Source organism: Rhinopithecus bieti, unplaced genomic scaffold (assembly GCF_001698545.2).
Source record: "Rhinopithecus bieti isolate Rb0 unplaced genomic scaffold, ASM169854v2 scaffold_32008, whole genome shotgun sequence".
Lineage (NCBI taxonomy): Eukaryota > Metazoa > Chordata > Mammalia > Primates > Cercopithecidae > Rhinopithecus > Rhinopithecus bieti.
Genome location: NW_016814433.1, coordinates 3,339,224 through 3,349,562, shown reverse-complemented (window position 1 = coordinate 3,349,562; position 10,339 = coordinate 3,339,224). Strand labels below are relative to the sequence as shown.

Sequence of the window (10,339 nt, the reverse complement as noted above, 5' to 3'; positions counted from 1 at the left end):
AGGTGGGGAGTGGCAGCGGGAGCCCCCAAGAATGGTTTCCGACTGCTGTGCACCGAGGGCCCCAGGCGGCCCTGGTGAGAGACCTCCAGCGAGGGAGTTTGGTAATGGTCAGCGCCGGGCTGCAAGTGTAGAAGCAAGTGGTCAGAGCATTGCTCCGGCCACCTCAAGACAAGCTCCACCCATGCCCCCCTTCACCCGCAGTTGTCACTCACAATGCCTGGGTTTGGCTCCACGCCCCGGAGACCGGTGTTGCTGCTGCTGCTACTGCTGCTGGTGGTGGTGGTGCCGGGGAGGCCAGGGGGCCGGGAAGGGGCGTAAGGCACGCAGGCGGTGGTTGCTGCTGGTGAAACGCTGGAGTCCATCCGCGACCTCTGAACTCTGCTCTCTCTAAGGTCACTTCCGGGGGGACGGGTGGCAGGCAGGCAGCCATGGCTCTCTGCTCCTGGGGGGCGGGGGCCCGGGCCTGGGGGAGCAGCCGGGACCAGCCGGTGGCCAGGGGGGTGCGTGGTGTACGCTGGAGCTGGGTATGGATATGGGTGAGGCAGCGAGTGCCGCTGCTCCTATAGGAGATAAATGGGGATGTAGGGTGAGGAATAGAGAGCATGGGACTTGCAGGTGAGAGGTGAAAGGCAACAGGCAGGGGCTCACCTGACGCTCTGGGGGTGCTGAACCCTTGCGCTCTGGGCCCCAGGCATCTCCATGCAGGGTACTCCACAGCCCCGGCTTGGTTAGCTGAAATGGGGGACTGGTGGCCAGACCAGGCAGGGGTGGTGGTGGCGGTGGTGGTGGTAATGGTGGTGGAGGCAGTGGCAGTCCTGGGGGAAGGCCAGTCTAGGAGAGAAGAGAGTGTGAGAATCCCGTTCCTTGCCCAAGTCCTGCCTACTTACTGCCTGCTGGCCCCCCTATACCCACACCTGTTCAGAGTTGCAGCCTCTCCTTCGCTTCCCTCCAGGGCTGAGGCCCTCCTCCCCTGAGGGGCCTGAGAGTGCTGCAGGAGGCACAGGCTGCACCACTGGAGGTTCGGCAGCTCGCTTCACCGGGGGACCTCCCCGCTTGGCTCCATAGTTCCGCTTGTGCTGAGAACAAAAAGAGAGAAGAGAAAATGGCACGGGTGCAGGCACAGCCTGGCCTTCCTCCCTAACCCATCCAGTGCCAGCCTCACCTCAAGGTGTAGCAAGTTCCACACTTGCTCCAGTGGGGGCAGAACCTTGGCTCGGTGCTGGCAGGAGCCAGTATGAAAGTTCCAGAGCTGGGCCTGGGGGTGGGGGGACACAGGGCAGGGACACATGTCAAGCGGGGCACTGAACCAGAAGGCACAACTGTACAATCCTGTCCCCCATGCCCTGCCTCTTCCTACCTGCTGCAGTCGACCAATGCGGGGTCCCAGCTCAGCGAAGCTTCCTCCGTATCGAAGGGCGCTGTGGTAGCAGCGTGTGGCCTCCTCACTGTCGTGCTCTGACTCATACAGTTGCCCAAGCTGTTCCCAAAGCCCTGGCTGGGCTGGCTCCCGGAGCAGTGCCTGCACACAGCCATGCAGGGATTCCAGCTTCCCATGGAGGGGTCTTGGAGTGGGCGCCCTACAGAGCAGAAGGGGTGGGGGTGTGGGTTGGGTTTGGGCTTGAGGGGACTCTTTCAAGGCCCCAGCCTTACCTCCCACTCCCAGAACCTTCAACGATCCACTCACCCTGGAGCATAATATGGTTTGTTGGGGTGCCCAGAACTACTGCCGTGTGAAGGGGGTAGGGGGGCAGGAAGCGGGGGCTGCCCAATGCTGGCTGAGCATCTGGAGAGAGAAGGAGTCTGTTGCATACACAGCAAGAAGGACCAATCTTGTCCTACCTAGGCAGGAGGGGGCTGATGCACAGAAACCCACAGAATGACAGGAGCCCAGGAAGAATGGCACAGATTGAGGGGACAGAAATGGAAAGAGGTGTGCCTGGAAACAGAGGGCCCCAAGTTCTCACCTGCCTCCAGGCAGCCATGCGCTACGAGGAGGGGGATGAGGCGGGCAGGAGCTCCAGGCCCCAGCACAGCTCAGGCCCCCAAGGGCAAAGGCTTCCCGTGCAGCGCGGGCCCCTGGAGGATCCACTGCCCGATGCATCCAGCCTGAGTTGGGGATAAGAAATTATGCTCTTACTGGAGGCAACACCAGAGCTGCCAGTGTACATCCAGCCAGCTCAGCCCCAGATTTTCCCTTACCAGGTCAGCAGTGGCCCCAGGAGCCCTGGAGATTGGGCACGGCCCCCTGCCCCAGCTCTCTGGGACGATGGTCCGGCTCCAGCCGCTTTGATAAGAGTGCCCGCTACCCCCAGATGGCTTCCTGGGTCCTTTCACAGCCAATTCTACAGAGAGGAGGAAAAGGAGTGAGACGAGCTGGCCAGCACATAGCCAAGGCCCAGGGACTGGGATGGGCGGACTGTGGCATCCACCAATCTGTCATTTGTGCAAAGGGCCCGGCCTTAGCTTTCCCCAAAGGGAGGCCCACTCAGCCCAACCAGTCCCTAGAGGCCCAAGAGTGTGGCTGGGAGCCAGGATGTGTGTGGCAGGGAACCAAAAGGCCGGTCAGAGGGACGGGGTAGCTGCGCTGCTAGGCTTCCAGTCCGGAGCCACCCGGCCGACCCGCAACGCAGCGGCCGCTTACCCGGCCTCCGTGGGAGCGTCCTCACACCGCGTCGGCAAGCTCCAGAGATCTGGCCAATCACAGGACTTCCTTTCTCCCCAGAAAGCCAATCATCACCCGTGTCTCCGCCTCAGTAACAGCCTGGCCGGAACCAATGGGAGCGAGGTGAGCCCGGCAGCGGTGGCCGGGGGAGGAGGGGCGCCGGAGCCGGTCAGACGGGCTCAGCCCGGGGTGACCCCGATGTGACCCCGCGGCTCCCACCTTGGGTCCCCATCTAGGATCTGACACTCCGGCCGTCAGGGCCAGAAGGCAGCCAGGACAAGACGCATGCGGATGAGGCGGATGAGGCCGGTGAGTCGCACGCTTCGGCCGGCATGGGGGCTGGCGCTACCCGCAAGCCTCACGCACCCAGAGCTGCCGGTGGCCACGGCCAGGCCGCTCGAGTAGCCCCGCGCCCGGCCACCCGGCCACCGCAAGACCGACTGACGGCAGACGGATGCAGAACGCAAAAAAGACGTCCCTCCCCTTCCTCACTTCACCTCGCCCAGTGACAGACCTCTCTACCCCAAGCGGCCCTAATAACTGCTTAGGGCTGGCCAGCCACAGCGACTTACACGGCACCCAAACCCGTCCACGCCGCTATCAGGGCGCTCCACCCCCAAGCCTGACCCCGACCCAAACCTTGGTCAAGCCCTCAGTCTCATACCCAGTTGCTCCAGGTCCTCTACTTCCCCTGGCTTTCTGGGTCTTCAATACCGACCGACCCCCAAAATCAGACCCCCTTTTAGTCCCCCAACTTCCGAGAAGTCGCGCACCGCGGTCCCGAGTGGCCCCTCTCTCGTGGCTCGCGTATCCTCTCTGCCCTTCCCCGCCGGGGCCACGCGGTTCCCCACGGCCCACGTGGCCCCCGCCCCCCAAGGGAGGGGGGGATTTCGGGGGTTGCCCGTGACGTGGCTACTTGCGCAGCGGAAGCGGTGTGTGTAAAATGTACGGGGGGGGGGTCCTGAGGGAGGGATGAGGGCGGGGCCCGACAGGCAGTGACATCACCCTTGTCCCACTCTCACCGCCCACTCCCTTAAAGAACCCAGAACCCGTTTCACTTCCTCCTTCACGCCCCCCCACCCCTTCCCTTTGGTGCCGGCTGGACCCCCGACTGGCACAGCGCTCCCCTCTCCTGGGCACCTTCCCTTTAGCCCCAGCTCTTCCTTCTTGCCCCTCTAAGCCCAGGAGCTGCGACCCCGCGCCTCCTCCGCGCCTACCCGGCGTCCCCGCAGGTAGGGAGCCGGCTCGGCTCCCGGGATCGGTCCATTGAGAGTCTAGAGTACAAAGAGCAGCGAGAGGCGAGTGTCGAGTACAAAGCGGCGGGGGCGGGGCCAGCGCTCCAGCTGGAGCGAGCGCCGGGCAGGAAGCCGGGGGAGAGTGCGCGACGAAGGGTTGGGGGTGGCTGGAAAGTTCGCCTTCGTTGAGAGAAGTCTGCGCTGTGGGGAAATTTCCACCCAGCCCACAAGGGCAGACGGGTTTCTGGTGAAAAGAGCCTTCCTTCCCGAAGGGGTAAGGTCGTTTGTTTGTATGGAAGCTCTTGGACCCTACAGGTCCCTGCGTGCCACTCTCCCGCCGAGCCCTTGTGGGCGCTTGGGCCCCGCGGACCCTCTCCGCGGTTCACGTGGTAGTACTGTCAGAACTCCCTACTCACTAGAGGCAGCATCCTTTCCATCAGTAACCAAGCCAAGTACAGCGCTGAACTGTGGTCAAGTATGGCACTCCCAGACTGCCCCCACCCGAGTACCGAGGCAGGGGCGCGGAGGAGACCCAAGGACCAGACGTGGTGGGGGAGCCGGGGAACCAGACAACAGAGGAGCAGATGCCTGCTTGGGAAGTGGTCCCAAGAGCGCCGCCAGTTACCAGGAAAGGCAGCTTCCCCTACGGCGATGATGACACTTCCCCTCTGCCACTTCCCCTTTCCCACGGGGAACTGACTCAGCTTTCCCTAAGTCAGTGTGTGCTGTCCCTCCAGCCCCCTGCTCTTCCACCTTTATCCACAAAGCCCCATGCCGGCACCCAAGAATACAAAGCCCTCACTTGAAAACAAAACTTCCTGTACACTAAACACACACTCATTCTGGCCAGCCACCTCGGATCCTTGTCCGCACCCGGGACACAGGCGCTGGACTCCTCACTCGCCCCCCGTACAAAGCCCTCCCTCGCGCTCTGATTCAGGTTTGGGGTGGGGGAGCGTGAGTCACCCAGAAAACCTTCCCCTCTTCCCACTGACTCAGCCCCCGCCTCCCTGAACACACACAGACACACAGTCAGAGGCAGACACAACTCCTCAGCCCACACACCGGCTCACCACCGGTCCCGCGGAATTTCCCCTCTCGTCTTCCCCCACGATAGCCCCTCCCCGTGCCGGGCAGCCCCGACGCGGCGCTTGCACCTGTTCCCCAGCCGCCGCCGGCTCGCGCTCCACTCTCACCTCCACTCTCGCTCTGGGTCAAGAATAACCCTCCCTGACTCCCGGTGTCCATACTAACCAAGGGGAGGGGACCACGGACAGGCACAAAGACTGACACCCACAGACTCCTCGGAGACAGGCGAGAGGTAGACGCACGCGGCCAGAGCCAGGCTGGGAGGTTGATACACTTCTGAGGCAGACATTCCAGTCTCTCCCGACCCGACCCACAACCTTGGGAGCCAGCGGCTCTGAAAGGGTTAATTCCGCTCCCGCCGAGGCCACACCCCCTCCATCCGGGCACTCCCGGCAAAGCCCAGCTCCGCCCCCTCCATCCGGGCCCTGGACTCGGGACTTTATCCGACCCCTACACCCCGCCCCGCTGGAGCCCCAAGAGAGAAATACTCCATCAATCACACCCACTTAACTCTCTCTGGGCTTGAGCCGAGGAGCCCCTCCGCGCAGCGCCGCAGCCGCGCGGGACGCGTGGAAGAGGCCTGAAGTGCGCACGCAAACTCACGTGACGGTCAGAGACAAGAGCCCACAGATAGTGTTTTACCGAGCCGACAATCAGCGGGCATGCTGCGCGCGCGCCGAGGTGGGGCGGTCCAGGACATTGGTCGCAACCCGCTCCCTGCCCGTTCTCATCACGCCTGGTGGAAGCGAGGGGTTACAGGCTCGCTTCTTACCTGGGGGAGGGGGAGGCGGAGGGGAGGGCCGCCGGCTGAGGCTCCGCTGTGACTCAGCCACCCGGGCAGGCCGCCCGCCCGGGATTCCCTTCCCCAGCCTTCCCCTGGCTGCCGGCCCCTCCCCGCCCCCCACCGAGGAGTGACGGTGCCGGCCTCGGCCCGCTATGTGTCACTGCAGGCCTTGTGTCTGCCTCTGACTGGGCGCTGTGTTCACCAGTCTGTCTGACACGGTCGGCTGTGCGTGGGTCCCGGTGTCTGTCTCCATGTGCACCTGCATATCTGCTCATCTTGTCTCCCTCTGTGCCTGTGTCTGACGCGTTCCCGTCATTATCCCTGTCTACATGACTCCGCGGGGCTGTCTCTGTCTGTGTGTCTGCCTAGCTCCTGTCTCGGTCTTTTGTCTGGGTCTGCCTCTGCATCACTAGCGTGATCACGTGTGTCTCCGCACATGCCCTTCTGTGTTTGCCTTCATGTTACTGAACAGAGTCGGGGCGACACTGGCGCAGGCCCACCCTGATGACTCCTTGCTACACTCCTCTGGATTCTGACGTCTCGCTGGATCAGTGATCACTCTGTCTGAGTCAAGAATTTGGAGGTCTGTCTGCTTTCAGTGAAGTTCTGTCCCATCCCTCGACATCCCTGCTTATCCTCACAGCTCCCTGTGGCTCCCACTGTGGTAGTGGTAATTGCTAGCATTTCGTGGATATCTGTTACATACCAGGCACTGTATTATTTTACAAGCATTTCTTTTACTCCTCCCCAAAACCTGACATAGAGGGTACTCTGATTACCCCCATTTTACAGATGAGGAAATTGAGGCCCAGAGAGGCTAGGTGACTTGGCCAAAGTCATTCTGCAAGTGAAGAATGAAAGAGCTAGGCTTTTTTCCAGAACCACATTCTTACCATGCTTATATACTGCCTTTGTCCTACTCTCCCTCAGTTTTATCCTCACAGGCCATCTCCTGGGGCCAACCTTCCTCTCAGCTCTACCCATGTTACCATCCCCAATGTCTCACGTCCTCTAGAGAAGGTAGGAGGCTGTGCAGCCAATCTCAGAAGTCATAGGTTCTTGGTAATGAAACTCATTCAGTTAACATTATTCAACACAAATCCACCATGCACCCCAATGTGCAAAACATCATGCAAAATAGTGAGAGACACATAGAAGAAGACAGTCCCACTCAAGAAATCCCGTATGTAATGAGGAAGAACACCACACAGAGAACGTAAGCCCCTGGCTTAGGGATTATCTTCCCTTTTCTCCTACAAAGGAATGAGAAATAAAGCAGGGCCTCAGGCAGAGAACTGACAGAATGAGAGAGGGAAGCAGAAGAGTAAGACTTAGGTATGGGGGCAAATGCTGTAGTGCATTGGGGAGAGAACGGGACTGAAAGAGATCTGGAAGGAAAGGTGAAATGCCAAGACTGCTGTGGCTGGCAGTGATCTCCAGTATCTCCCCAAATAAATTCTGAACACTCTCCAAAAGCCAGGGTATTCAACAACTCCTATAAGGACAAAGCCCTTTCCCTACCAAGAAAAAATTCCTCCAGGGTAGCTCATATCCACTTTTCAGCTTGCAAACTCTATCTTCATTCAATAAGCAACTGAGTTGTAGCACTAGGGAGATAGTGGGGGAAAGATTTTTTGGTAGTAGTGGAGAGGCTGGTGAAGTACAGGGCTGAACCATTTATAGGAGATAGAAGGGAAGTCCATAAACCAGGAGGGCTAAACCACTCAAGCACCACATGGTGGGGTGCTTAGAATTGGACAGGACCATTCTGAAGAGTGGACATGACCCAGATCATATGAAGTATCTCCAACCATGCGGTGCAGAGTTAGACTGCTGGGGAGAGACAGCCACTCAGACAGGACTTACCAGATGGAGTTTGCTGTGCCCTGTCTCATTGGAACCAGCACCCCAGCAGTGGGGTACAACAGACCACAGTGGGTGGGGTGAGCAGTGCTACGGGGCTGGCATGTTGCCCTGGGGGGAACCTAAAAGAAAAAAGTCAGTTAGAGGTGGGGGTCTCCCAGGCTGGAGAATTTCCCTGGGCTCCCTGCCCCCCTCATTAAGGAGAAACCTGGCTCTGGTGGTCAGATACAATGGGAGAATCTGTTTCCATGGCAACCAGAAAAAGCCATCCCCAAAGTGGTCATCCAACCTTCCCCTTTGGGAAGCAGGCTGGATCAGTTGGGAAGGGGCCATGATATGGCATCTGAGTAAGTCTACAGTAGATCCCCAACCCGTGATCCCTCTTCTGACAGGACCCTCCTGCTGAGACTCCCTAGCCCCAGAGTGGCCCCAGCTGCCCTGATATCTGCATCCAAGCCAGCCTGAGTCCCAGCACTAGGGCATGCAGACCCTCTTCCTTCAGCTCTGTGTCCTCTCCAACCTTATGAAGACACCAGACAGTCAACCCCACCCTCTGGACTCTGCCCCCTCGTCTTCCCCCAGGCGGGTGCAGGCAGGTCTTGGCTAGCAGCACAGGTAGCCAGACTAGATGAACGGGCCTAACAGGGAGGGGCCATCCTCCCCTGCAAGAACTCTGAGTCTGGGCCTGAGCCTGGAAGTAGCCTCTGCTGCAAGCCTCCCCTCCCTGCCAACCCCAAGGCAATATCCTGTTTCCCCATCACCTCCTTCCTCTTATGTGGCCTAAGAAGGTGATAGAGGCCCACTCCCTTCCCAACCCTCATAGACAAGAAGCTAGGTCTTTTAGCATAGGTCCAAGGCCAAGAATCAGGTGTCCATCAGGGGTCAGAGCTAAGTCGGCCCTCCCCTCAGACTCACTCCTCAGGGACCTATGTTTTCTGCTCTGCCCTTATGGACCCAAACACTTGGGGTCCCAATCTAATCTCTATATTCCCTAGCTTTCCAGCCCCCATCCTTCCCCTTGCCCCAGAGACTCAGGCCTCTAGCCCCCAGTCCCCATGATGCAAAGTTCCGCAAGCTTCTGTGGCTGCTGATGACACTGCCCCCAGGGAGGTGCTATTTCTGACCCACCAAGGCCCCTTCACTGGGCCAGGGTAGTGGTCAGCTGTAGGTGGGAGAGGTCAGGCAGGCAAGGCCCTTCTGCTGGGGAAGGGAGCTTGAGGCTAGAACTCTCCAGGACAGGGAGGCTCACAACCTGGGAGCAGGGAGTGTATATATGTAATCTGTGGCATCTGTGTTCTGTGGTTGTGCTGGGGGAGGGACTCTCGAAGGGCTAGAGAGCAGAGTGGGCAGACTTTAGGACAGACCAAGAGGAGGAGTGAGGGGGCAGCTTAGGGGGTCAGAGGGGTGTGTGAGGGGTGTCTGGACAACAAAGTGGGGGAGGGGCTAACAGCCATTTAAAGGGCCAGCCCCAGAGCTTTAATCCCTCACCAGCCCTGGCCCCAAGCCGGAGGCTGTAATTCATCTGTCCAACAGCTGGGGTGTGTGTGTTTGTGTGTGTGTGTGTGTGTGTGTATGTGTGAGGGGGGCATGTGGACGGGAAGGGGAGCTGGGCTGGGGAGGGGCTGGGGCTTTCTTGTGCACAGAGCCAAACAACAAAAGGAAAAGCTGAAGTGCCAGCTCCAAAGTGCCCAGGCCAGACCCCTGCCCTGCAGACCAGCCGGTGGCCCCTACCTGGTGGCCGACAGACTCCATAGTTTGGACTCAAGGATTCTTGGCCAAGGAGTCGGTAGAGCCAAAGGTGAGGCCCTGGGAAAAAGCCCAGGCTGTGCACCCCCAGGCAGGCTGTCACCCTTCATTGCACCTTCCCAGCCGCAGCACTGTCCCAGACCTGGCAGGCCCAGCAACAGACAGCCTCAAATGCCCTGCTCACCAGCCAAGCCTCCCCAGACATGGCCTGCCGGCTCCCCCTCACGCCGGCGCAGGGTGGCAGTGGCCACACCGAGGCTGTCCCTTTAAATCATTACCACCCCTGATTGTGTGGACGAACCAAGGGCCCTGCCCCCCAGGCAGGCGGCTTGCCACCTCCCCCCGGCCGAGTCCCCAGAAATGTGAGGGCCATTTAAAGGGACAACAGAGAGGCAGCCAGGTCTCTAACTGCCCCCCCACCCCCACCCTACACACACAGCCCCTTTCCCCAGCGACACACAGCCCCTTGCCCCTCCAGGGGGCCCCCTAAATTCCGGTTCTCTCCCCACCCCTAGAGACTGCTAGAAGGAGAAAGGGGGCCAGAGTTGGGGAGGCGGGGAACTGGGGGGGAGCAAGAAAAGGCAGGGACTCCCTCCTCCCCGAGAGCCCCAGGGGACAGGTCAGAAGGGAAGCAAGAGCCCAAAGCAGCAGCCAGACAGAGCCCCAAAAGGTGCCGTGGGCAGACCTAGGACGCACAGGCTGTCGGGCGAGAAGGGAATCAGGCTGCACGAGACGCCGGCGCGGCCAGCGGGCGACAAGCCCAAGTGGGGGCGATGGAACAAGGAAGGCCAGGGAAAAGAGGCAAGGCCGGGGGGAAACAGGGAGACGGAAAGGGGAAAAGGGGTCATCCGGGAAGGTGTGGAGGAAAATCAGAGAGGGGAGGCGAGCCAGGCCGGGGTTACCTGCTGGGTGTCTGTCCCCGGCGGTGCCCCGGAGTCCGGGTAGGGAGGGGGGGAAGCA

The 10,339-nt window shown here is 60.3% G+C and overlaps 1 protein-coding gene across 1 annotated transcript in view; it reads right to left on the bottom strand.

Moving 5' to 3' along the window:
• KDM6B (lysine demethylase 6B) overlaps window positions 1–10,339 on the bottom strand; it is a 22,023-nt gene that overhangs the window by 7,302 nt on the left and 4,382 nt on the right. Inside the window, 11 exon segments of the mRNA XM_017850372.1 lie at window positions 9–119; window positions 213–560; window positions 649–831; window positions 915–1,076; window positions 1,163–1,255; window positions 1,358–1,577; window positions 1,685–1,783; window positions 1,965–2,106; window positions 2,200–2,342; window positions 2,642–2,761; window positions 7,637–7,755. Coding sequence (XP_017705861.1) covers window positions 9–119; window positions 213–560; window positions 649–831; window positions 915–1,076; window positions 1,163–1,255; window positions 1,358–1,577; window positions 1,685–1,783; window positions 1,965–2,101 — 1,353 coding nt within the window. The 5' untranslated portion in view covers window positions 2,102–2,106; window positions 2,200–2,342; window positions 2,642–2,761; window positions 7,637–7,755.